This window comes from Camelus dromedarius, chromosome 4, assembly GCF_036321535.1.
Source record: "Camelus dromedarius isolate mCamDro1 chromosome 4, mCamDro1.pat, whole genome shotgun sequence".
NCBI classification, from domain to species: domain Eukaryota; kingdom Metazoa; phylum Chordata; class Mammalia; order Artiodactyla; family Camelidae; genus Camelus; species Camelus dromedarius.
The window spans coordinates 38,720,590-38,748,545 of NC_087439.1; the positions used below are offsets into that span (position 1 = coordinate 38,720,590).

At 39.5% G+C, this 27,956-nt stretch overlaps 2 protein-coding genes across 9 annotated transcripts in view; one reads left to right on the forward strand and one right to left on the reverse strand.

Moving 5' to 3' along the window:
* The window catches only part of SLC4A10 (solute carrier family 4 member 10), a 250,903-nt gene extending 237,016 nt beyond the window's left edge, over positions 1-13,887 (forward strand). For 3 of the 6 annotated variants that reach the window (XM_064484849.1, XM_064484850.1, XM_064484854.1), the window contains 3 exons: positions 2,823-2,890; positions 5,693-5,809; positions 11,504-13,885. In XM_064484849.1, coding sequence (XP_064340919.1) covers positions 2,823-2,890; positions 5,693-5,809; positions 11,504-11,570 — 252 coding nt within the window. In that variant the 3' untranslated portion in view covers positions 11,571-13,885. Of the gene's footprint in view, positions 1-2,822; positions 2,891-5,692; positions 5,810-6,631; positions 6,671-11,503 lie in introns of all 6 variants that reach the window. The other 3 variants (XM_064484853.1, XM_064484852.1, XM_031451543.2) reach the window with 3 other exon arrangements.
* A 5,666-nt stretch (positions 13,888-19,553) lies between these two features.
* Positions 19,554-27,956, reverse strand: part of DPP4 (dipeptidyl peptidase 4) — a 74,293-nt gene continuing 65,890 nt past the window's right edge. For all 3 annotated transcript variants that reach the window (XM_031451547.2, XM_031451544.2, XM_031451546.2), the window contains 3 exons: positions 22,583-22,655; positions 22,245-22,318; positions 19,554-20,689 (listed from right to left, as the gene is read on the reverse strand). In XM_031451547.2, coding sequence (XP_031307407.1) covers positions 20,588-20,689; positions 22,245-22,318; positions 22,583-22,655 — 249 coding nt within the window. In that variant the 3' untranslated portion in view covers positions 19,554-20,587. The remainder of the gene's footprint in view (positions 20,690-22,244; positions 22,319-22,582; positions 22,656-27,956) is intronic.

Genomic DNA, 27,956 nt, shown 5'->3' on the forward strand with positions numbered 1-27,956 from the left:
TTCTCGGGTAAACTTTGATCATCATCCTTGTAACATCTTCTCCATGTTATGGAACTCAGCATATTTTGGATGGCCACTGTGTAAATGAAATGCTGAATGGAACTCATTTTAAGATACTTCTTATTTATAAAGTCAAATATACCCAGTGAGCTTTATGCTCTCTCTCTCTCTCCCTCCCTGTATGATTGAGATAAACTAGGTTGTGTTGTCGTGACGGCTAGTGCCTGATTTGACTGTTCCTCCCCAGAAAGTCTCGATTTTTGGCTTCCTCACAGGGCTGCCTGGGATGCAGCCGGCCCTCCGTCCCCAGCTCTGGGCCCACCCAGCTTCCTTCTGGCACTGAAGGCAGCGGCTGCTCTGCCACCCCTCTCTTCAGATAAGCATGGCTTGGAAATGCTATCTTTAGAGGTGATGAGTTTTTGTTTGGATAGAATTATGACTAGTATAAAGCCCACACATGCTAACAAGCCACAGAGTGCAAAATAATTATTGAAAGCAATTTGAGAGAAAAATGGAAAATCATATGAGGAAAAAAACCAAAATTGTTCCCAAAGCTTTGGTCCAATTTTTTGTTGTGAGATTGAATCCTGAGCCTTTGTTTGCTAGCAGGTAACCTCAGCACTGATGCCACCCACTCTTCTTCTCTTCAGCTTTTTTGAAGTTTACTCTTTGTTAGGCCTTTCTACCTGGCTTCTTGACATTTTATTCCAAGTTGATCAGAAAAGATACTAGACATCAAGCCTACCTTTCAAAAGACAGCCAAGGAAAGGAGTACATTGCTTGTATTTTGGTTTTACTTTAAAAGCATTTGGGATCACTGAATGTTTTCTCTGTATGTTCCTCCATTGCATTAAGATAACCTTCTCTATAGAAAAAGTGACCTTTTCTACCTGAAAAGATACATATATTCTGCCCATGGCCTCAATGATGTGCATATAAATTCATATGACATGTATTATGCTCCATATATAGGGACTAACCCACTTGCAAGGCGTACATCATTCTAGGCTGCAAATTAGCCCTGTTCAAATGCTTAAATGTGTAATTTCAAACCAATGATACAGTCTGCTCACCTTGAATTGTTTCTAATGACACTGCCAGATAGCACGGGGAAAAGGCATAATGCACGAGAAACACTGGACATCTGATAGGTCTTAAAAGAAAAATTTCCTTGAAGAACAACAGAGAAAGAGAATTGAATGAATTCCTGTGATGCAGAGGGGTGGCAGACACATGCCAGTAGTGCCACAGAGTGTAACTGCAGTGCAGGGTCTGTAGGGACAGCTTACAAGCAGAGGAGCAGCGGAGCCCATGCCATGCCCCGGCCTCTCCATTGTTCCGCAGCACAGGCTGGGCACAGCTGTCCTGTGTATAGCATGGCGACGGTCCCAGCAGAGGGGAGCCTGCCTCAGTCAGCAGGTTGGATGTCTGCAGAGAGCTCTCCAGGAGTGAAAACAAGACCTGCCTCCACACGACATTATGTAGCCACAGGTCAGCTGAAGAGACTGTCGAAAACACTGTTTCTTTAAATAACAAAACAGATGGCAAGGGCTCTTCCAACCAGGCAGCGTCCGAGCCGAGGGCCAAGGTCTGCCTACCGTGGACCGGAGGAACAGTCTTGCGTGCCAGGAACAATGACATCAGCCCAAGGGCATGTCTTTCTGGAAGCTGATTTAGACCAGCCGAGCTACTGCTAAGCCACTGACAGAAGGGAAGGTGATGAGCCTCTAAGGCTTTCCTCGCTTTCTCTCTTCGGTTCCCATTTGGTCAGGAAAGTCACCCAGCTCTTCATCTCTACACAACTTGAAATTCCATTTCTGGAGTGAGAGCCATTAATACTAACATTTTTAAATGATCCCAAATAGCTCTCTGAACATGAGCATTCCTAACTGAACCATTTGAAAATGCATTAACTAGGAGCTATAATCTGTAGATAACTAAATTTGTTTTTGGTGCATGGAAAAAGGTATTGATGACAACATGATTGAAAACAAACTAGGATATTTCAGTGTTGTGTATGATTATCTTCATCCCAAAAATACAGTTTTAAAATGTTATACGTGAGGAAATGAATATTTGAAGCATTTCCACTCTTTGGGGAAGGGTGGGACATTGTCATTGTAAGAAGAAATCTGAGGCCTAAAACAAAAATCTAAGATGCGTCTAAGTGGAAAGCACACCCATGTTTTGGTCCCTACAGGAAGATTTCTTCTACTGTCTTTTTCCAGGTCTCTACAGCAGTGGTTCTCAAAGTGTCATCTTCAGACCAGCATAATCAGCATCACCTGGAACCTTGTTAGGAGTGAACTTGGGCCCTACCCCAGACCTGCTGAATCAGACTCTGGAGGTGCAACCCAATAATCTGTATTTTTAACAAGTCTTCCAGGAGGTTCTGATGTAAACTAAAGTTTGAGAACCACTGCTTTAAATGCATCTCTCATTCTCTACTAATAGAGCATTCTAAGAATGCAGTTTCAACTTTATAACAATGAAAACGATTACATTACCCATACTTTTGTTCTTGTAAAATTTAGATTAATTTAAAAAATCTGCTTGGAAATTAACTATGCTTTACATTGAGTGACATGAAGGAGATTATTGTTAGCATTTAAATTACTTTGTGGTATGAGATTCTCATTAATTACTTATGTTCTTGGTAGCTGATGCTTTATTGAAGGGACCTGTGCTAGCATTAATAAATGCAAACAAAGTGGAAGGTTCTGAGGTTAATGAGAAAGTGAAACATTAATCTGTGTTTCTTCTTTAATGTGAAATGGAGGCTCATCAGGTTCACTTTGTATATTTTACATTTGTCTTTCCAGGAAGAACAAAGTATGCTAGCTATGGAAGATGAGGGCACAGTACAACTCCCATTGGAAGGGCACTATAGGTAAGATACAAATGTGAAAACACACCGATTTGAGTAATGGAAAGTGTTTTTGTATACTCTACTTAAATTTCATGAATTATGCTAAGTGAAATAAGTCAGACAGAAAAAGACAAATACTGTATGATACCACTTATATGTGGAATCTAGAAAATACAGCAAACTAGTGAATATAACAAAAAAGAAGCGGACTCACAGACATAGAGAACAAACTAGTGGTTACCAGTGGGGAGAGGGAAGGGGGAGGAGCAATATAGGGGTAGGAGATTAAGAGGCACAAACTATTAGGTATAAAAGAAGCTACAAGAAAATATTGTACAACACAGAGAATATAGCCAATATTTTATAATAACTATAAATGGATTATAACCTTTAAAAATTGTGAGGCACTATATTGTACACCTGTAACTTATATAATATTATATAGCAACTATACTGCGATAAGAAAAAAGAATTTTGTACGTGTGGATTCCTGTAGAGGTTTGTTGAAGTTGTATTAGAGTAGAAAGAACTGAAACTAGGAATCAGATTACCCTGTCCCAGTACTAAGTTCTGCCTCTAGAAGGTGTGTGACTACGGTCAAGTAGCTTAAAATGAAGTCAGTCAGGGAGCTGTTGTCTGAAGTCTTCTCAGATTTTACAATGTATATGAAAGCTCTCTTTCATATTCTTTGAAAGTAGCACCTGAAGACAGGTCAAGATTCAATTCTGGGATAAATGAGCAAGTTATTCACTCAATTCATCACAGGTAAATGTTTGAACTCTGGGATAAACTTAGGGTCAACCCCTTAGAAAAAGCACTTCCAAAGAGATAATCTATTTCCTGAATTGAAGGATTCAGTTTATACCAGCCATTTTAGGGAATGTTTATGTGACCCTCCAAAATATGTTAATCTTCTTTATGCACAAAGCCATAGCAAAAAAAAAAAAAAAAAAAAAAAAAAGCAAACTCCTCTAAGTTATAATAAAAAGTTTTGAAAGTATTTGGCCAAAGATTATATGATTATATGATCTCAAAGTGCTTAAGGATAATGTGAGGCCATGCCAATAAAACAAGATGGAAGACTTTTGTCTGAGAAGAGAATTTGTTATAGTGTTAAAAAAAAAAAATAGGGCTAGATCTTCAGAGTCTGATTGTAAAAGCATATTCCCTAGATTTAAAAAATATGATTATCATCTACTACTTAAGAGTTAGCACAACTAGAGAAGACATTTTTTTCTTCCTTCCTTCCTTCCTTTCTTTTTTTTTTTTTTAACAGTATTTAAGTTTTACAACCCTGTTGATTGTTTAGTTGAAGCACCATATTCCCAAGTATATTCTGTAGAAACCTACCTAGTCTCTTGTGCTACTTCTCCTCTAAAAGGATTTTGTGGTTATATAAGTCTAGAAAATGTCCCATACCTCATTTCAGTTTGGAAATTCATGGTGCATATTGGCATATTATAGAATCTAAGTAGTACTGATATTAAAAACTTGTATTCTTCATGACACTCTTGGAAACTAGTTGATCTCATGCTTTGAGTTACCAAGGGCTGGATGAATTAGAGGAATTAAAGAATGCGTGTCCAGATTGGGAAAGGAAGGAGTCTGTGAGACCTGTTTTGTTCCAGAGTCTTAGTGTTCTTCTTCAAAACTGAATCTGTTGCTCTCTTGTGAATGCCAACCGATGAGGATCATGTGAGGTCAGCCTAAGATTTCTGCAGAAAATGTTTCTTTCCACAGCAGAGTATCTTTTATACGTGTAGTAAGAAGAGTGCTGATTCATCACTCAATGAAACTTTCTTTGACTTGGCCTGTGATTTATCTCTGTTGCTGTTCGGTTGCCTTTCTGGCCCTGGGAATGTTTTAGAGAGTTCTAAATGTCACTTGTAGTTGGTGCCATTTTAGAATGTGTAAAAAGCACCCAGCATAGTACAGGCCCTGATATTACAGGCTCCCCCAGTCATTTGCAAAAGCCTCTGCTAAATAAACAGGATGCCTTAATTTGTTCAGCAAGTATTTACTGAATGGGTACTAAGTGCCAGGCTTTGTCAAGGTCTTGGGGGAATAGAAGGGGACAAGTGGTCAAGATTCCTTGTTCTCATGAAGCTGATACTCAAGTAGAAAAGAGGTTGAGGGAAACAGAAAAGGAACAAATGAACAAGTAGTGTAGCACAGTATTTCAGATGGTGAAAAAGCACAACGAAAACATGAAGCAAAAGAGAGGGATGAGGTCACTATGAGGGGATTAAAACAGACTTTAAACAGAGTGTTAGCAAAGGTCTGAGCAGGTGGCATTTGAACAAAGGAGGGAAAGGGTTCTGCTACGTAAGGAACATTACAGGCAGAAGGAAGAGCAAGCACAAGGCCCTGGGGCAGCAACAAGCCTGTAACGTCCCAGAACAGAGGTCACTGCACTGTGGTGGAGACGCAGGAGCCGGAGGTCAAGGGAGAGGGTCAGGATGGGGACGGAGCCTGACCGCCCATCTGCTCAGCTTTCACTTTGAGTCCGAGCAGAAGAGTGAGGTGAGCCGCTGTGCTGCGAATGTTAAGGGGCAGAACACGCAGAACCTCATCTCTCTAATTTGAAATGACTTCGGAAAACTGTACCTCAAACCAGCTTCTACATAACTGGAATCTTTCATTTAGATTTTCATTTTTCATAGGTTTTTTTTTCTTTGGAGAGAACTATTTAATACTTAATTTTTAATTATCAAAAATACTGTACAGAGGCATAAGACTGTCCTATATTTATTGTCTTTTGCTAGATAACTGCGGTTTCTTATGTAATGTTTATTATTTCATTTTGGGTAAACTCCCATCTAGAGATGATCCATCTGTGATCAATATTTCTGATGAAATGTCAAAGACTGCCTTGTGGAGGAACCTTCTGATTACTGCCGATAACTCAAAAGATAAGGAGTCAAGCTTTCCTTCTAAAAGGTTTGAATTCTAAAATAATGTGAATTTATACTGATCCCAGTCATTTAATGACATGAATCCACTAACAAAAGAATAGTATGGGTTTCCATCAAAATGAGATCTAAAATATTTCACAAAGTCCTTTTAAAAAGTGGGTAGAAAGTGTAATCATCACATTTGTTGGTATGTTTTCAACTTCTCCCTTTCAGAATAAAAGCTCACTCCAGAACTATGACAGTGGGGAGAAGTGATATTATAAATGAGTCCCAGTGCATGACATTTGTGGACATTCGTTTTGCCTTACTCTTTATCACCCACTTCGCAGGACCCCCTTAGAATATCTGACCACATTTTGTCTTCTCCCTTTGTCCTTTTTTTAAAACCCATATAACACATACAGTGATGATTTTGTATTCAGATTATTTCCATTCCTTTATTCCAACCCCCTGAAAATTCTTCCCTAACCTTTTTACCCCCAAATTTTCAACTCCAGAAAGTTTTACCCACTCTTACTTCTCCATATGCCAACATTACAAACCACTCCTGGAGTTGTGGGTGATAGGTTTAAATACATGAGGTGGGAAGAGTATCCTTTAACATAAAGTCACCCCAGGATTTCCCACTGCAATTTCCAGAATTTATAAAGAAGAGTTCAAACCATCCAGTCTTCCTAGACGTTGATCTGAAAAAAAAACTCTATGTTATGCTAATTATGCTAGTATCTCTTCTTATTAAAGAGTGATTGAGGGATTTGGGACAGTGTTTAATTATTAAGTTTCTTTATTTTCATGACCTTAAATTAACTTTTTCTACTTAATTTTTATATTACATTTTTGTCATAAGCTCCCCTTCCTAATCACTCTAGAAGCCGATTCCCCAAAGGTAAGACCCTTTCCCTCAAACCTATTCCTTGGTTGCATTTCCTATGTTAAATGGTGTCTTCTAGAAACCTGGTCTGCCTCTGTTCTCTGTGTGAGTTTTGGGGGGGCAAAAGGCACGGAGAGGCTTGGGCTTAGATCCAGTATCTGAGTGTTTATGGTGTTCCTGTAACTCCTCAGCTCTTTAAGAGGGTTTGAAACTTGGACTAAACTGGTTTCCCTACATGACATACAGATGCATCACATATAAATCAACAAATCTTTATTTTAGTAATGACATCAAATTTCTGTATTGTGAAAAGAAAATGTATCCCTTGAATTAAGAAATTGCAAAGCTGGGAGCTTCCATTTATGCACACCGTGCTTCCAAAACTGCAAACTTTAGCTTCACGAGAAATATTTGGAAACATGGATTGGAAAAAGAGGCTACATTAGACTTAGAGAATATCACTTGTTGCTGGTTTTTGTCACCCCAAAATGGCATGTTGCTTCAGTGTCATCTCAGTTTCAAACAGCATAAACAACACGAACAGTGGATGTGCAGAGAGTCTTAGAGTCTTCACCCCATAAAGCTGGGGATTAATTGATTCTCTCTCCCCCCCACCACCCCTCTCCCTTTCTCTCCTTCAGCAACCCCCAACACTTAGTCCAGAGGAGGTTAACATAAGTTACTCAGTAGGCTCTCTAAGACTCTTGGTTGATATTTTCTGTCTTTTAACAGGGCCTTAAAATCGTCATGTATTTCTTTGCTTGGCTCAAGCAGAAGTAATATTTTATTCTAAAAAATGCTTTATCTTCCTTTCCCAAAGATCCCTGTTACAGTCTGACAGAGTCATCCTCACAGTAATTCTGTTTTGCTAAAAGTCTTGGAAGAACATTAGAGTTATGAGAAGGGTAATTTCTCAAACCCATTGAAATGTATAATTGCGGACCCTTTCACATTAAAAAAAAATGGCATTTCCCTGATTTTTTAAAGTGTGAGCTCCAAGTTTATGAGCTCAAAATAAAATGCCAGCCATGGGAATATGTGGAGAATTTGAGATAATCAAACTCAGAGATCGCTTTTCTTCCTGTACTATGTGGATCCACAGTGAAAACTCTCTGTTTTTCTTTGGTTCCAGCAACAGTTTTTATGTCATGGTATTTTAGGCCCCCCTTAAAGTAAATAAAGTCAAGTGATGCTTTTCACCAGAAAAATTTAGTTGTTAAAAAATATGTGTCAGATTACTTCACACAGTAGATTAATTCTACTGAACAATGTAATGTGCTTTAAGCTGGCCCAGTTTTAAGTAGATCATCCTTCTAATTTTCATATAATCACTTTTTTTCTTATTCTTTGAACATACGTTCCCACTGACAGAAGATTCAGACTATTGTGGAATGAAAGTTTACCCAGTTTTCTTTACCTTTAAATGTGATAAAATCTATAGCTTTCCATGTGAAAAATATCTCTTAGTGATTAATGTCTTTTATCTTCATAACAGTGGAAACTGGCAGAAATAGTGTGACTTCCAGAAATCCTAAAACCACCAATACTAATAACAGCAAAATCCTCCCACCACCACTGCTCTCTCTCGGTGTCTGTGGAAGGCATTGACATATGATGACCAGGGACTGTAAAAATGCTGCCTGCTAGAGTATCCATTGGAAAAAAAAAAAAACCCTAAAGACCAGGTTACTGGGGTCTGTATCTCTTGGCTTCTGACACCCCGCCCCAGGTTGGCTCCATCCTACCCCTTGCTGTGGCCCTACATGCCTGTCTGAGAAGCCTAGATGCTTTCCTTAGTGGAGTTTGGAATAGCAGTTATATTTTCTCCATTATTTCATTCACTTTTTGTTGTCAAAAATTTCATCCAGTTTAACTGAAAGAAGGATCTAAGAACTAACTAACTGCCACATCTGTTCTACCACATCTGTAGGGTGTCTGATCTGATCCTAGTTCTACAGCGCTATACATACAGGTGACGGGCTCTGCCGCAGCTTACTTGAATGGATTGGTGGAAATAGGTCCTATTAAAACCACATTGCATCAGAATAGGTGACCAACTCCTAAGTATTATACAACTGACACCTAAGATTGACGTTTCTTGGGAAGGAACCTGGCAGCACTTGGTTTTGTCCTGGTGGTGGAGGCTAGGGTCTGGGACCACTGCCCCTGCCGCCCTCTGTCCCCCACTACCACCACCTTCTATCCTGGATGCTTCCTTGCTCTGATTTCCTAGGCCTTGGCCCTCTCATGATTGCTTGGTAAACGTTGTGTATAGCAATTTTATTATGGTATCATTGAGAGATAACAGTTTCATCGATTGCTTGGCAGCATGAAGCTAGCGGGTCACGTTTCACCCTCTCTTGAAATACTGCTTCCTTATGTTTTGTCTCATCCATCTTGTGTCCCTTGGTCTTTGCAGAGACCTGGTATATAGCAGATATGCAGTATGTGTTTATTGTAGCAGCACTACATATAATAGGTACGCTATAATTTAATAAATATATGTAATATATTTATTACAGTGAAAGTTTAGAATTGATTGGCATCCTGAAAAATGAATGTAACAAAAGATAAAGGGAGTAATAGCCACGCAGTAAGAAGATTCAAGTCGATAATATTTTTCATAGAAGTCTTGAGCTGGTTATAAAATTTCTCCCTCTTTGTTTGCTGAAATCTAATCTGATACCAAACCCACTGGTTTTAAGGTAAGGTTTAAGGGAGCTCAATCATTTAATTGGTTATTGTTTGGTAACCAAACAACCAGTATGACCAAGGCAGGGCATCAGGAAGAACCATGTCTGTGATTAAAATGGACATTCTGAATCTTTTTTTTGCTGCTTGGTGACTAATACTGCCGTTGGGAATCTGCTCGTTTATGGAAAGTTGTTGGAGCAGTGTGTGCAGAGGAACTGTGCAAGTGTTGAGGCCAGTATGCCTCTGTCCCCACAGTCTCCTACAGATAGGATCTGTTATTCTATCTTTCAAAAGATAGAGCTCATTGGAATTGAGACCACCAGCCTTAGAATTCTGGCATTCAAGCTACAAGAGAACTTAGAGGCCATTTAGTCCAAAACTAATTTACAGTTGAGGAAACTAAGTCCCAGAGAGATTAAGTAACTCGTCCAACGTCACACAGCTCTTTCCTAGCTGCCCAGCAACTGAATGTCACCTTCCAATTCCAAGCCCAGGGCTTCTTCCACTGCCCCCTGCTGCTCGTTTTCCTTGGCTTTGTTTGGCAGTAGAGACTAGGGATCAGGTAGAGCACAAGGAAAAGTTAATTTGGAAAGTCGGGTAGCAGACACTTGTCATATGAAAGGAACTTAAAGTAGAAGAATGGAGTCAGGCAGATAGAGAAGTTAAAAATACAGAGTTAAGCCTCTCAACACATCATGTGCACACTGTCATCCCTTCTCATGGAAAGAGAAAAGAAAAGAGAAAAAAAGTTGCTTTGCTCTGACCTGTAAGTGGCGTGTGCTCAGACGCGTGGCAGGCACAAACTCGGCTGCGCAGGCACCCGCTCACACCAGCTCTCAGCGCTGGCAGTGGGCCACGGACGGCAGAAGCTCCGGCGCTTCTTACCTGATGGCGCCGGGTGCTGGTGACAACTGAGAAGGGCTGTTTCAAGCTTGAATTGGAGGAAAAACAATTTAAGAAACACGCTCTTAGAATGTGTCGTAAGTTATTGACCACTAAGAAAGCTGCCCAGGAGGCCCCAGAGGAAAAAGGGGTTTTTAACCGTTACTTTGTTGCTTGTAGAAGAGTTGTATAAAACCAGGGGCTACCCCACCACCAACTATTTCATAAAGTTACATTAAGAGCCAAAGTTAACAGTACAATGTGTGGGTTCTTCCAGCTCAGGGCCCCAGAGGCTGCTGTATCAGCAGCAGGGAGGGACACGGAGAGACCCCAACGATGTGGAGGGCTTTGCTCTGCCTGTGTGGGAAGCAGGTGCTCTTGGTGTGAGCTTCATGTGTGTCTGCACAATGTTTAAATTTTCTGTGAAAACTGTCAGCGTGAGAGTAGGAAAAGTGTACCTCAGAAAACTAATTTTTTTTAAGTGGTTAAGTCACATGACTAGCTTGCCCACTGGTAAAGTTAATTGGCCAGAAATTGACACAACATTGTGAACAGACCATACTTCAATTAAAAAAAAATACTTCTATAGAAAATTAAAGAAGAAAAAAGTTAATTGGAGCATAGTTAAAACAGAAGCCACTTGGGAATGAGTTTATTCTGGAAGGAGTGAGGTGAGACATTGTGTCTCTGGCGGACAGGAGGAGGGTTTGGTTTATCTGTGAAGAGATGGCCCAGGTGTATGGAGGGCAGTGTGCGGGGTGACCGCCCCCTCTAGACCAGAAGTGTGTCTGTCCAACTGACAACGACGTGATTCTCACCCCAGATCAGGAGCCAGTCTGTGCACAAAGGATGCGCCAATTGCAGCAGGGCCCAGAAACACCTACTGCGGCATCTCGTTTGTGTCATTCATCGTGTCAGTGCTGTCTTAAGACAGGGGCATCACTGGTATTTTCAACAATCATCGGTGATTCATTTGCCCAAATGAGGGCCATGGTATTAATCTTGCATGCTTTTGGAACTGTTTTAAAAATGTCTTGGTTTTTGTTTTTTAGTTTCTGTTTTTTGAATTTCCCTTTTTCTGCAGTTCTTGGTTTCTATCTGAGTGCAGAGGATTTTAATTGTTGCTGTCTATCTGTGCTTCGCAGCATGAAAGAGCAATGCCTAAGGGCCCTTGTGGTGCTTTGGGGTTGATGGGTTTTGTGTCTGAGCAAGCAGATCTCCCAGTAGCTGCGCTAGATTGAAGTAATAAATTTCTCCTTTTTTCCCCTGTAGCATTGAAAGCCGAAAAGAGAAGAAAGCTGACTCAGGGAAAGGTGTTGACAGGGAGACTTGTCTATGACTTGATCTTCAATTTATTTTTTACATATATATATGAGAAGAGTGCCACAATTACTAATAAAACTGCTTTGATCATGTATTATAAATTCTGTCTTTCATCCCAAATCCACCTTCACACTGTAAGTAGTGCAATACTTGTTTCATTTCTGTGTTTAAACTTCTGAACAGTGAGACGCCTTTGTGAGCATATGCAATAGCTAATGCAAGAATCTCTGTGTTCCTTGCTGTATTTTAGACATTTGTAAGCACTCGATTCTCATTGTCAGTTTTACGAGAGCAATAGCTTTCTTAAAGAGATAAGTCATATTTACCTAGTTTGTATTTTCCTACTTAGGGACCTGAAGATACCTGATAATTTCATTCAGAAGAATTTTGAAAGGTAGTGTTACTTCTTTTTATTTTTTATAGCTTAGCATTAGTGACTTACTGCAAAAGACCCAAATCAAAAAGTTAGTTCAAGAGCATTTTTTTAATAATTGTATTTATGTGTTTCCTTGATTTAATATAATACATTTAATACTTAAGAATTTATATGTAACTAAAACTTAAGGTCATTTGAAAAATATGTATGGAAACCTATTCACAACTTGTTTGAAAGAATCAGACATGAATGAAAAGGGTCAAGGAGTATTTGCTTAAAATTCAAGTTGTGATTAAATGATCAAATACTAGGCTTGTATGAAATGCTTTAGAGAAACTTTGTAAGTTTTGTGAGATTTTCAATATAAATCTTTATCAGAAATATGCTGTTAAATTTATCTCCCATTGACGACAAATATTTTCCAAATAACCCTATTACATACATCCTTGTGGAATAACACCTAGTGAGTCGGTGTACATGAAGTCCCACTCCTGTGCGGTTATGCCGCTGCTAAAGGTCACGTACTGCGTACTGCTGCTTCTGAATCGTGTTCTGCTGTTAGGCTGACAGGTCTCCAGTTGTCTTTTTTTTTTTTTTTTTTCTGTAGAGCTCTTTTTCATTTTCTAATTAAATGCATGTTGTAGAAAAGTAATCTTTTAAATGAAAATTTCAGATTCTGTTTGAGAAGCTTCTGTAGATATTTCAGTCCATATGGAATAATCCATCTTTACTAAGCTTATATAAGAGGAAGGAAGGCTAAGAATTTTTGAGCATTACTAAAAATACAGTATTTTGTTTCATTTTAGGTGAATGTGAATTAATAAAGACAAAATCTCATAGTGCTCTTATTTCCTAAGAATTACCAGTGCTCATCAGCCTTCTAATTTTCAGTTTCCAATTTTACAGTAATTCAGAGCCCCATGGCTTTTCCAAGCTATCAGCTACATATTCTGAGTATAAGTGCACATGAAAAATTAAAAAAAAAAATCCTCTTGTGATTAAGCTTCTCAAGGAAATTACAAAACAACAACAAAGCCTCCATTAGGTTCGACATTTTGATGCCTTCTGTAAAATTGCCCTCACAATCTTCCAAGGAGCCATTTCTTTTACGGAACATAAGCCTAAAAAATACAAGAAGAGTTTGCAGTTAATAAAGTCTGTGTTTATAAATGCCAAGGAAAAATGCAGAAACTTTCCATTCCAAATGTATTGCCTTTGTGTATTTTACAATACAAATACTACACATAATCATTCCCATTGTTTATGATTTAGACTAGCTGTACGTGCCAGTCAGTCCCAAAAGCAGCATCCTAGTGTTTTACTATATTAATAACTGTTCTGTTTTAAATGATCATAGTGAATTAAAACTTTCACATGATCACCTATTTGAATAAGCACTCATAGCCAATGAAATTCTGTATTTCTGAGTATTTTTATAGTAATTTTGTTCTTGTGTGAATTTTAATGCTATCCCTATGTTAATCCCAATATTTTGAAATCATAAAATATAAGAAAAGTGTAGTGTTATATATTTCCTCCTAATTTCAGATTCCTGGTCAAAAATTACTGAATATATTGAATGTAATTTATTGCAAAGTTTAAGTAATGTGTAAATGTGACTAGGATATTGTGTTTTTCACAACTAAGAAATGTTATGTGGAAATAAATATTTATCCTAACTGATTTCCTTGCACATTTTAAATTGTGATGCATAGTGTCATGTCTTTTTTTCCTTAGTGTTAATCAGTAAATTGATGGAGAACATTTTGATTGTTTGAACATAATAGTTATATTTAGTGGTGATTTAGAGTTTCAAGATGTATTCAGACAATCTGAACTTTATGACCTATGATGAGTGCTGTATTAGGGTGTGTGTCCCATTTTCCCATGACTATTAGTAAAAGCTTCCAACAGCATTAGTGGGATTTCCCATTATTACAACTCCTTAGACTTCTGTTTTTACTCTTCTTGGGGAAAGCATTGGTAAAATTTGTCTCCTCCTTGTTTGTTACAGTAGGTCAGATGAGACCATTATTCTTTTGTAGCCATCTGGCAATATGTTATGGAGGTAACTCTAATGTACTGGTTAGTAATTTTCTTTTGACTCTTGAATTTACTTTGAAATTGCTACCATTTAACAGTCTTTGATATTAGGAAGTTTTCTCCCAAATATAATTTGAGTATCTTCTTGGTGTAGTTTAGCCTGATAGAAACTCTCCACTGATGATTCACTAGCAGCTTATATTTCAACACAATCCCTAGATCTGTTAGGAAATTTGTTAGGCTCTTAAAAGTATGGCTCATTATTTTTTATTCTACACCAATCTATCTCTGTTTCTGTTTAACTTTAGCCTGTTTGCTCCTAAGTGTGGGGCTAGTTTACCATTATTGCAAGATTGCTCTCAGAATTTTCCAATATATCTCTCTCATATATTCATGCAATAAAATGAAATGAGATTACAACCATTTGAGAATTTTATGAGAGTAATTTGGATAGTATGATGATTCTCTAAATATCTACTTTGAAAGGCTACTTGTCATCAGTCCCCTTGAGAAAGCTCAATATTCAAGGATTACTGGTAATACTTTGAGAGAGCTCTTTGAGTGTTTCCTTAGCTGTAGCTCACTGATACAACTGTTACTCATTTCAGTTTCTGTTGGTGTACTGGCCTCTACCTTTTGTGTTGGAACTTTGAACATAGGACTATAATCCTTGCTTCTAAGGGTGCGGTAGACACATAGCTATAACATAATGTGATGTACTGAGTTGATGGTATGATAACTCAAGGATGGACTTTGAGTGGGGCGGAGTATGAGGAAAATGTTACGTAAGAGGTAGCATATGAGTTAGGATAGAAATGGGAAAGGAAACCAACTCCAAGAACGGCAGAGATTCTCAAACATGTCAATATTGAGAAAAAAATAAAATAAAATAGTAAATTTATGCGATGTAACAGGAGCCTGATGTTTTTGATGTACAGCACACTTGGAACCCAGAAAACAACCCAAAATGGTGGAGTGTTAGGGAAATGGTGGGGACCTGTATGAAAAAGTAGAAATACGAGTTGGAGACATTATAATTGATGTTAAATTCTATATTAGGATATTGCAACTTTATCCGTTAAGAGTTTTGAGTAATGCAGACGTATGTATTTTGGGAAAGACTAGCCTGACAGCACAGTAGAAAATATAGTGGGGGAAAAAGTAGAATTATTTCCTTGGGGATCCTCTACCCAGGATGACCCTTGGAGACTCAGACCAAGCTCTGTGAGTGGTCTTTAAACTTTTAAATGATTGAAACCAAACAGATTCAGGCATACTCCTTAGGTACTTAATAAGTAACTCCAGACACAATAGCTTTATTATAAATCCTTTCATGTAGTGCATTCCTTTACAGAATATGTTTTGGGTTGTGTTTGAAAAAAATGTTCAGAAAAGCATGGTATCAGCGGCAGTTCTGAGACAATGAAGGAAATCTAAGTGTAGTACAGAAGTTCAGCCAGTGGCTGGCTCATGAATCCAGAAGCCACCTTCCGCCTGCTCGCCCTTTCATCCTGCTCATCTCACCCACTCTTCCCGTAGGCTTGGCTCTGGATCTAGGTGCTCTTGCCTTCCGGTGTGTGTAGGGTCATAGATTTCTTCCATTCGCCCTGTTTCTTCCATTTGTTTATAAGCTCCTTAAAGGTAAGAATGATGTTTTATCCTTCGTTTGTAACTCTCCAGAGCCTAGTTCTTTCTGTGCTTTGCTCTTTATTCAGCCAACGAAGGCCGCAGACAGAATCATAAGTAAAATATATCAGAAGATGTGGCTTCTCAGTTTATTAAGAATGATTAAATTTCCATAAAGGACTCTCACTGACATGGCAGAATTGCAACAAAAGCAGATGCGTGTGGAGCACTTTCATGTGCCCGACACCTGCAGACACAAGACGCCTATGGGGAGAACCGCTGTAATCTATGGGAGCATCAAGCCAGGCATAGGATGTATATAAATTTCACAGGAACACAACAGTTATGGGAGGTAGGTATTTTGGTATTTCTTTCAAATTAAGAAACCGGGGTTCAAAGAGGCCAAGTAATGTTCTTTAAAATATTCCTCACTGTGAGTATTGATGCTGAGGTTCTAACCCATGTCTCTCTAACCTCGGCTGGAGTGCACTGAGTCTCCAGCAAGAGTCAGGATATGACTGCCTTCCTCCTTAATGGGGACCCATTCTGGCTCATGCAACCAGAATCAGGTTAAGCCGAGTGATATTTCTTCTCAGTGTATAAGATTTTCTTTGTCAGTCATCTGTGATTAACACTGTGATTAACACTGAAACCAAACCTACTCAGTGAAATACTTTTTTGCTCACAAGACACAAATATCATGACTTTGGATAGGAGAAACTTGCTGGAATAATTAGAGTTTTGGTTGTTTGGTGGGTCACACTTTTCATCATACTTGCATTTAAAATAATCTGACAAACTTGGAGTGATTGTTCAGATGAAAGATTATGTAGAATAAGAATTTTGATTGAGTTTGCTTAAGTTTAAAGTCTGTAATTCCAGAAAAGATACTGTTCTCAATTTAGCAGTAAGAACATTTTTATTTTTTATTAATTCATCATTTAAACATATACAGATAACAGATGCTGGAGAGAGTGTGGAGAAAAAGAAACCCTTCTACACTCTCGGTGGGAATGTAAATTGGTGTAGCCACAGTGGAGAATAGTATGGAGGGTCCTTAAAAAACTAAAACTAGACTTACCATATGATCCAGTAAACCTACTCCTGAGCATATAAATCTGGAGGATACTCTAATTTGAAAAGATACATGCACCCCGATGTTCACAGCAGCACTATTTACAATAGCCAAGACATGGAATCAACCTAAATGTCCATCGACAGATGACTGGATAAAGAAGATGTGGTGTATATACACAATGGACTATTACTCAGCCATAAAAAATGAAATAATGCCATTTTCAGCAACATGAATGGACCTAGGGATCATCATACTAAGTGAAGTAAGTCAGATGAAGATAAATATCATATGATAGCATTTATATGTGGAGTCTAAAAAAATGAACAAATGAACTTATTTACAAAACAGAAATAGAGTCACAGACACAGAAAACAAACTTGTTGCCAAAGGGGAAAGTTGGGGAGGGATAAATCAGGAGTTTGAGATTAACAGATATACACTACTACTATATAAAATAGATAAACGACAAGGACCTACTGTATAGCACAAGGAACTATATTCAATATCTTGTAACAACCTATAATAGAAAAGATTACGAAAAAAATATATATGTATATTTGAGTCCCTTTGCTGTATACCTGAAACTAACACAACACTGTAAATTAACTATACTTCAATAAAAAAAGGTCTTGAGTTTAAATGTTAATATTGTCACAGAAAGGTGACATTCAAAGGGATGATAAATTTCTACTAAGCATAACTTTGGTCTTATCAATACCATGCTCTGAGCCTTTCTTATGGGTAGTGACATGCTTTATTACCCACATTCATCTCTTATTCTCAACCATCTATATCCCTCAGACATCCTGAATACATACTCTAGATCTTCCAGGATGTATGTAAAAATATTGTCGGACACTGCTGAAAGAACTGTCACAAAGTTGGAAAAACAGAATTCTCTTACTTTAAAAAAAGCCATTCTTGTGTTTTGGTATTTTTTCACTTAGAGCTTATTGAATCTTAAATACTGTACAAATCTAATAGTTTTAAAAATTGGAATCCTCACACCAACTTAGAGCAAAAGCAGCAAATGACAAGTGGTGAAACTGGTAGCCTCGGTGACCACCTGTGAATAAGAAACAGTCAGAATGACATACAGCCGGATGTGAAGTTGATCTTCATGGAATGGCCTTGAGTCATCAGGATGCATTGAATTATGGTCAATGCCTGTTATTTAAGAAAGCGTGGAATATGGGATCATTTTTAGCAAGGTTTCCAACCAAAAAAAAAATTCGAAAATAACTTTTAAAGTGATTTTCTAAAAAATCTTAATCAAAACTTAAAAAAGAAACTCTGTATCCATGGAAGAGATGTCAACATTTGTCCCCTTCCTCTGGTGCGTGTGCTCCTGGGCACTGGTGCACTCTAACAGGTTGTTTATGAAAGGAATCTCCGTCCCCAGGTGCCTGCTGAGGCTGCAACTGTCAAAGGCAGGCAAGTCTGCACATCTTCCTGGTATGACTAGTTTCTGAGTGTTTCAAACCTACCCTCAGATTAAGTCTGTCTCTAATTTATTTGTCAATTTCTTTAACTTCCTTTCCCAGTGTACTAATTTAAAACTCTTATTGGCGAGTAAAACTTGCTATTGGAATCTGATGAAATCTACTGTAACTTCGATTACATCATCCCATTTGCAACCCTCACGATATGAAAAATACGTGCTGGAATTTTTTTATTACCTCTCGGCTCCAGAGAAAACATTGAGCATGTTTAAAAACTAAAGAAACAATAAATTCGTATAATATTAATATGTAAATAGTTGTACAATATCAAATCTTATACTGTGGTCTTACTGTCTGTATAGTATCTGATATTGCACAATGTCTGCTATTGTGAAATGGTCTTATTAATCTGGACAGTATCTGATATTGCACAATATCTAGTTTCAATTAAGATAAAAGGAGAATTTCTGTTTAATTTGCTTTTATGATTACTAATTTGGTGCAGGATGTGAGCATATGATCTTTGATTACTGCTTTTGGGTATGGAACTCTGCAAAGATTGGTCCAGTTACTTATGATGATTGGAATCTATTATTAGAATTATGACAAAAGCCGTATAGATTTGAAGGTTGGCTTATGGTTCCAGTGGATGAGTGAGATCTGAGACTTAATTAAGGTGAAGCTACTCAAGGCCATGCTCTGAAAATACAGTTGAAACTGAATCTCACAATCTTCTGTCCATTCCTGTGCATGAGTCACCAGTCTCATGTTGAATTGATAGATTTTTTTTCCAATTCTTCCATTTTTAGATTTTTATGCTGCAGCTCATTCTGTTTGGGATAACTTTTTCCAGCTATGTTTGAAGCTATGTTTGAATTCATAAAAATCAATTTTGAAAAATGAGGCCATTTTGCAAATAACTGAACAAAAATATTATGTGTCCTCAGTTATCTAGACATTACATCACTTGGCTAAATTCAGCATTTTAAATCTATGGTTTCATTAATAAAGTTATGCCAACCAAAAATAATTAGTCAAACACTTGAGTGGTTGATTTGACTTTTTTTTTGCTTTGATTGAAACATCAGAGCTACCAAGATGACATCGTCTATATTATTTGTTATAAGCCTCATCATAGTCCCTGGAATAAAATGACAGATTATGTATATATAAATAACCTAAATTATTTTAAGTTGTTTTTCAAAAGCTTATATATATGTATGATAACAGAAACTGTATATGTATTAGATAAAAACCCTATGAACTGCTTAATTTAGCACATTTCTGTGTATCTATTTCTTACAGAAACTGAACCCTCTCCATGTTTACAAGGCAGTTTGGGATAACAAGCAAAATAAACAAGAGCCTTTCTGGGTAAATGTGTCCATATGCCAATGCAATTTAGGTCTGATTCAAGACACAAAACTCATTACCTCTGAAAAAAAATGAAGGCACATTTATTACTGACCAGGAGAAATTCCACCGTATTTAGAATAGGAATCATAATATGTATGTTTGTAGCTTATTTTCAATTTTTAAAAACAAGTCCAAGGAAGTTAAAACAGTCTTTTAATTAGATGCTCAAAAAAAAAATGAAATAAGAAAAATGATGCAAAGACTCCTTCAAGTTAGGATTTGCAATACAAATATTTTCATCTCTTAACAGGGCAAGCTGATGTGTTCACATCTCAGTTCCAAGCTGCCTCTCTCTCTAGGAAACATCAGTATTTTTAAAGCACATTTACAATGCTTTCCTATCACCCTTGCTGTGTTTTTGTAGCACCTATAGCCGTAACTGGCACCTGGGGGCCCTGCATTGTTGGCAGTTTCCCTCTCATTTCTTTGGAGTCTATTCAACTGCTGTGGTTTTGCTCAGAAGTCAGTGCTTTGCATATATGATTTCCTGAGACTGTTTGAATAGTCTTTCCCAGAAAACTGTGCCAGTCTGGCTGTGAACAGCTCTTCTCCAACTAGCTGACAGTAGCCTGGTCGGGTCAGCATGCTTGGACTGAGGTTCCCAGCCTCGCCCTGCTAGCTTGTCCCTCTACCCCGTCTTTTCTTACCCCTGCTTCAGTGACATCACTACCCGCATCCTGCCATTCCTTTAAAGAAGAGAGCAAGGTTTGCACTAGTCCAGTTAGAATAAAAAATGCTGCCCAGGGAACCTCTGCAAAACTCTCATAAAAGCAGTTCTTATTTGTTGTTTCACCAGCTGATGTGGAAATGATTTTAAATAATAAACAAAACCAGACCGAATAATTCAAACTTCTGAAAGGTAATAATCTCTTGCAAAGATAGCAGTCCCTACCTAGAGTTATAGATATGAAGTTTGGGCACAAAGGTAGCCTTAAATTTATTGATTTGAGTGTATATTTTTTTTAAGATCGTCATCTTGACAATGCAGTTTGGAGATAACGAGAACGAAAGTGGCGCTTCATAAGCTTTAAACGGCATGCTGTTTCCAGGGGCTAAGGTAGAGAGAAGCATTGCTTTAGGAAGTGGCTCATGTGCGTGTATATGTGTTGGTGTGCTGTGCTGCTAGCGATGCCATGGTCTTCATCTGTGTACCACTGGAGAGAGAAGAAGGGCAGAATTAGGGCGTCGGTTGTCTTTTTTTTTTTTTAAATCCAAGTGAGTTCCCACAAGTACACATAGACTAAAACAGGGTGTTTGAACTCCTTAATCAGTTTATAAACTGAACTGTGATCAGAGAGGGTTTCTAATTTCCCCCCAGGATTTCTCCAAGGCCTGCTGTTCCCTCCTGCTGGAGTCTCTGATCGCCCTTTGCGGGGGCTGAGAGAACTCACTATGAATTTGGCTTCACTGCTTAGTCCTTGAAGGATATGTACATTCAAATGAAAATATCCAAGTCCATTTTCAAATTTGACTCAAAGGACACTGAGAACCACATCATGCACAGGAAGGAATGTTTATCCCATTAAGCCCACTAGCTCTAATTGTTATCAAGTGTTAAATTTCTCCTATGCTGCAGTAAGATAAACTATTAAAAGATTTTTAAAAAGCAAATTTTCCTACTATATAGCCCTAAGGGACTAGAAAAATCTATTTCAATATTCCATGTGTTTGTTTAGCATGAGTGAAGTCAAAAGTCAAATGAATTTATTTGTGAACACTTAAGATTTTGCACTGGATAAAAAAATTTATCAACTCATACGGCATTAAACATTGGGAAGTCACTGCCAGACAAACATATATTATGGAGACATAAAGTAACTTCTAAAAATTGCTTAATTAAATACCATGTCTTTCTTCTGAATAGTGGAAAGATAAACCTCAACCTCTTACAAGAATTTGAACCAAAAATACATGCAGAGATTTTTTTTTTTGTATTAAATGACTGTCCCACTTCTGAACAGTGGGCACTGTTTAAACTGGGCACAAAGCGTGTGTGTTAGAAGAGGTGAGGGAAAGCAGGCTTTTTAAGCTAATACAGGCAAGAAAGCACTTAGCACAAAAATATTTAGTGCAACACACACACACACACAATCGCTTTTCTTTTTAATCTGAAAAGGTCTAGTGCATAAAATGAATTTGACTTAATACCTAGAAACATCCTCTGAAGAGGCAACAACAGCTCTAGCTGTTTCTGACCTTCTAAAACAAGGCTAATTGTTTATTACCTGTGGTCCTTCAACAAAAGAACACGGGAGTTGCAAAAACTGGAGTGTGATGATTATTAATATCCTACTGTTGTTAGAATGGTTAGTAATACGTACCAGACAGAAATGGGTTTTCATATTTGAGCTGAGTTATTTTCATGCTGGTTGCACTGTAGAATTACTCAGCCACACATTTACTGAGTGATTACTTTTGAGTCAAAATTGGGAGAGACAGAACCACCGCAGGACTAGAAGAGCTGTGTTTTGACACTCCCAGGATATGAAACAGGCTTCTCAACCCCCAGCTCTGTACTATCGAACATTACTCTGTTTCTGGCTCAAGGATATCACTTCTTCAACTTCTCATTGGAAAACTAAAACTCCTTTTACTTCCATCCCTGTCTCCTGGGACCTTTGTGAGGCGTCGTCCAGAGATGGGTACTAGACCACATCAGTAAGTTCTCTAGCAGTAAGTTCCCTTCCCTTGCACAAAGTTTTGCTATACCATTGTCTGGAAATCCACTCCAGCATCCACCAGGGCTTTGGAGATCTGAGCTGACTGCTGAAAGTGAACGTTATCTGCAGGGAGAGAAAGGAAACATAAAATAACTAATAGCCTCTCCAGTTTTCTACTAGGAAGGGTGGGAAAGGCACAGGAAGAAAGGGACTGTTGGAAGTTCTAGGACTCAGCATCCCATTTAGCCCAAGACAAGTGAGTTGTGGAAAGCAACACTGTTTTATTGAAGTAAATGTAACAGTCTTGCCCCTCATGCTTTTGTTTTGTCAGTAGTGAAATTGCAAACCTGTCTGTGATACTAAAAAGTCTAATTAACTGAAACTCACCATCTGCTGTTCCATGAATAAGGAGGTACTCAACTTGTTTAAAATTTTCAGCTCTGCTCATGACTGTTGAATTCTGGAATTGGGAAAAAGAATGTCATTATTCAAAAAAAGATCTGCCATAAACTGATTTTTCACTTCAGTTTACAAAATAAAATGTTTTCAGCTGGGGCCCCCTTTGATACAAAATATAGCAAACCGATATTCAAGCAAATGCTGTCTCGGTGCATGGCAGAATGCACAGCATGTCCTGTGCCTGGGAGATGGGGCTGGAAAGGGAGGATGCCACATCTTCCCTGCACATGCAGGAAGAGGGCACCTGCCACCCAGGCTGCATGCGAAACCCCGTGAGTCCCAGATCCCAGATTGGCTGTGTCCTATGCATTAGCACAGGGCAGAGTCTCATATTAGCAATGTATGTTCAATGGGCTTGTGCTGTAGTTCAGCCAAAAAGTGTATTGCCATGGCAACCGTGTGTCACATGGTGCCATACATGCTACATTTCAAAGAGCCCGTACATAGCATTTGCAACTAAACATACTCTGCAATATGTCATATGAACTTTGGTCCACATTGCTAGGCTCTGAATGAGAAGCAAGTATTACCTTTTTTGGGAACAGATGTTTAAAACATAGGCAAATGGAATATATGGGAGGGAAAAGGCATGAAAAAGATCAAGTAGGGCTTTAGGAAATCACTGGGTGGTTGTTGTCTGCCTCATTCTGTATTGGGGGAAATGCGGCTATTGGATCAAATTGTTACCAGATTAGCCAGGGAATTAGGAGCAAAACTTGGGAGGTCAGCTTTTTGAAGACTGCTTCAGGACTTTAGTCAGGTGGGACTTCTAGAATGAGGGTGGGGTCTGGGATGGAAAAGCTTTGAAAGTATGGAACTGGTCATCTGATCTTAATCTGAGGATGTCTTAGAAGTTGGGATGAAGGTAAAAATGTCATAGACATTGTAGTGACTTTGGGAGGGGGTGAGCTAGAGTCTGCTTCTATTGCCTTCTTATGAATTGGGCAGAGGAAAGGCCAGTAGCCTCCCTATGGGTTTAGAGTCAGCCTGCTAATCCTGCAGCATCTTGGTGAATCAAAGCCAACTTGATGAGAGGTAAGGTTTGTATTTTATAGATATCTGTGTTGCTAACACCAGCTTGATATTTTTGATGGGAACCCTAATGTCAGGAAGGGGCTGGAGCTAAGATTGGAGTTTCTGTATCTGGTCCCAGCTTCAGTGTCAATGAGCTGGGCACCTGGAGACAATGGGGGGAAGATTAACTCCTCTTACTCTCACAGAAATAGGAATCAAGAGACCTGGCTTTTTTTTTTTTTTTTTTTTTTTTTTTGTAAGGTTAAATTACTTATGCTGATGTGAGGGTGCTGTAACAGTGTTTCTGGAAAAAAACACATTTTGTCTACAACTTTCAGGACAGAGTCTTCCAACATGTTTGTGTTGACTCAGACCCAAGGTGATCTTGTCCTGGAAAGTTTCAAGCAAAGGCCTTCCCACTCTTTCAGGCTGGGTCCCACTAGTCCTGATCATAGGGCATTTCTGACCCAAATTAAAAATTTATCCATGAACTTTCAGAATAAATACCTGGGACTCATTAAAAATCACACTTATATTTTACTTTCCTTTTAAGAAATGTGTTATCTGGTGAGATGTCCCAGATGAATCCATCCATCCATCCCAACACTGCCTCATTCATTCTTCCATCCATCCGTTCACTTTTCCATGTAGTCAATCAATATTTATTTGTATATACCCAACTAAACAATAAGATCCATGAGAAAATGAATTTGTCTTTACCATTCATTATTCTATTCTGAGCATCGAATACAGGGCTAAGTATCATTTAGAGGAGTAAGTGGAAGAAATTTAAGCACTTAGATTGTACTGTTCAGTGTGTTCAGTCCTAGTTTTGCAGAGACAAGTGGGAACAGCTAGGATAGGTGGAGTAAAATACTCTCATTCTGAAATTTACTGAGATATATTTTGCCCACTTTCAGTCCATACACGATGCCACTAGTAATAACAGCAGACGTTTGTTGTTTACTCTGTGCCAGTCACTTCGCTAAGCATCTTAAAGGATTTATAAAAGCACTGCTCTGTTTAATCCTCATGACATTCCTGCAAGATAGAGCTAAAGCAGTCCCGCTTTCCACGTGGAGACACCGAGATTCAGAAGTGAGTAACGTGCACCGGGTGACATCCAGGGGAGGCGTGAGAACTGGACGCAAAGTCTGACAGCGGAACCCGTTTTACCTCCTGTGCTGCACTGAGTCTCCCCTAAAGTCCCAAGCTGCTCATGACGTGGTCTTCCAGCAAAAATACGGTGAAAGATAAATTGTTAACGAACTGCCCTGGGATCTGGAGTACACAAACACCCTGGGTATTCTCTGCCTCCTACATTCTCATGCCTTCTTTGACTGAATTCATCAGAAGAGAGCTGGCTTGCACCGCCCTGCAAGATTTGCGAGGCACGTTTTTGGGCTGCGCAGCCGATGAAGCAGAGCCTAATGCAGCAACAGAACCCTGAGCAATTTTCTGCCCTGGAGAGTGGAGAGGGTCAAAATCAATCTCCCAAAAGGCCACTGTAGGATTCAGAGCTGGCGACAGCAGAGGCTGGGGTGGGCACACTGACAGCGGACACTCAACAGTCTGAGCCCCAGGTCCTGGCGCCCAGTTCTCCTGAGTCCCCCCTGCCGCGAGTCCCACTCTCAGCCTGCGCTCCCCGAGCTGCTGTCTCCGCCACCTTCCTTCTCCCCGGGTTAAATCTAGCTCTTTGCTTGCCAAAGCTAGTCAACTTGAACACCTAGACCTGACCCAAATATACAGCTGTGTCACCTCCCCTCCCCTCCAAAAGCCTCCCGGGTCTTCCTTGCTTGGCAGCATGAACAGCAAAAGCTTCTCTACAACCTCCCTGAGCCATAAAACTGAGAAATGTCATTGAAACACAGAGTAATAGTTAGGAGACATATAAATACACAGGACAGTTAGCAAGGAATGTGATAACTACTGGAGTTTGGACCAAAACAGTTTCTGGCTGCCTTTTTTTTTTTTTTTTTTCTTCTTAAATGGAGTGAATACAGGCTGAAAGAAGACAATTTTTATAAACAAGTAAAACCCTGAGCCTAAGATAAATGTTGTGATGTACACACTGTAGCTGTGATGAACTAGACATGGTGAGAAATGCAACATACTGAGAAAAAGACGAAAACTGTGATAAAAGTGTCATGATGCAAATTGTTTTACATTAACAATATTACACTACAAAGAAAGAAAGACAAATACTTTAATGCAGCAAGAGAAAAAGAAAACAAAAGCTTCCCCTGCAACTACAGGATAAGTGTGTGGTTCCCGATGCACACGTCCCCCTGCTCGCTGGGAGCAGCCTCAAGAGGGACCTGTCAGTGCCAGGGAGCTGGGGGGCCGGAGGCACAAACCCACGTGAAGGCTTCCAGGCTGCTGAGAATGTTTTATCCCCTGGAAAGATGCAGCCTGGCCTCTGGAACCACTGGTCATTCCCTACTAGACTGAGCATCCTGGCTGCTCAATCAAGAAAGACTCTTGACAGTCCTCTGTGGGGCACACTTTAACCTGGAAAAGGCAACAGCCAAAGCCAGAGAAAGAAATGCATGCATTAATTTAAGGGAGGGTAAAGGACCAGAAATAACGCTCTTTCCACCCACCAAAATAGGATAATCCCCATTTGCCTATCGATGGAAACAAATAAAAAAGGAAATAGATGACTAAGTTAGAAGCCGAATAGTCTGTCACCAGATACTAAAAAGGAAGCTAAGAGTGATAAATGGGCAAGGATGCAATGGCAGTGCAGTTGGCACTCTCCCGAGGCTAGAAACTTCCGGAGAGCCCCGCTGCCAGCGACAGCCTGGCAAAGCGAAGTGGGAAGGCTCGGTCCAGTGGCAGTGCCGAATGAGCCACAGCATCTCCGGGAGGAGCTTTTCCTTCGAGCCCCGAGAAGAACCATCTGTAGCTGCTCGTTGGATCATGCTGGTTCCTCAATTACCTTCCAACAAATAAATCTTTGTATTTTTGAAATAAAAGAGAGAGCTGATAAGAGTGGGGAAGTACTGTGAGAAACAGAAGTCTCACGATTTCTAAACTAACCCTTGTGCCATCCAGGAACCAGAAGGACAGTTTGCTTCCTGAGGCAGCTGCCGTATTGTTGAAAGCTTCCTTCATGGCGGGCGCAGGTGTCTCATTTAATCCTCTCAATAACCCTGGGTGGTGGGTCTGATTATCCCCATTATCCAGATGAGGAAACTGAGGTTCGAAGAGGTTAAGTTACCTCTCCAAGCTCATACTGCTAACAGGTGGTAGAAACAGAATTTGCGCGCAGGTCAAACTCAAAAGCCTATGCCTCTTAACGTCCGGAGTCTGTTACAGTGTCCGTCCCCATCACAGCCAAACAACACATCCCCATTTCCAAGCTCTGGTAGAAAGAGCAACCAGCCACTGGTCTCAGGGACAAGCCAGTACTTCAGGGAGTTCTCACTTACTCTGGGCATCCTCCCGCTTGTAACCAAAGCCTCACAAATAATATTGAATGAAGCTATTTGGGGAAGCACCATTAATGCCACAACAGAGGCCACAGAAAAAATTTAAGAAAAAATTAATTCAACCCACTTTATAAGATGTTTTACTTGTTCGCATCCATCAAACAACTGTACGGTGAGAAGCCAAGGAAAGCGCTCCCATCTACCGACAGGGGGCCCTGCCTCAGGCCTCCCCAGGCAGCACTGGCTTCTTTAAAGATCACACAGCAGTCAACATTTTATCAGCACTCAACAAACAAGTTAAGGTTTGGCTTCAATCTGAAGGTCTCTCTCCCTTTGGCATATTCTGGGATAATAGAACAAATGTCAAATCAGTACAAGATGGCATATTTACAAAATTGCACCCTGTTTTGCATAACCTAACGATGCAGCAGTTCTTAAGGATTGAACATTTCAAATCTGCTAGCAGAAGACTGCCAAATCTATGACTGTTTCCTACACTTGCCAAAAGCCTATCAAATTCTGAGCAAAATGCAAAATAAATCTCCTCTACAAGTTAAATCAGTCCCTTCTGTGTGTTCCAGGCTGCCCTCTCCTCTTGGCAGCCAGGCTCGGGACTTGGGCCCCGCTTCTCTTGCCCTTGATCCGATACTGCTCTCTGGGTGGATTCGTGAATCCGTTCCCTCGCCAGGCTCACGTCCTGCCTTATTAGCCACCATTTGGCCGGCTCTTCCCACAGCCCTGCCTCCCTGTTATCCCTGAGCTCATCCGACCTGCTTCACAAGTCCCAGAGAAGCAGCTCTGCCCGCCACTCACCGGTGTGTGTCTGCTGTGCTCTGGCCTCGTCCCTCTGGCAA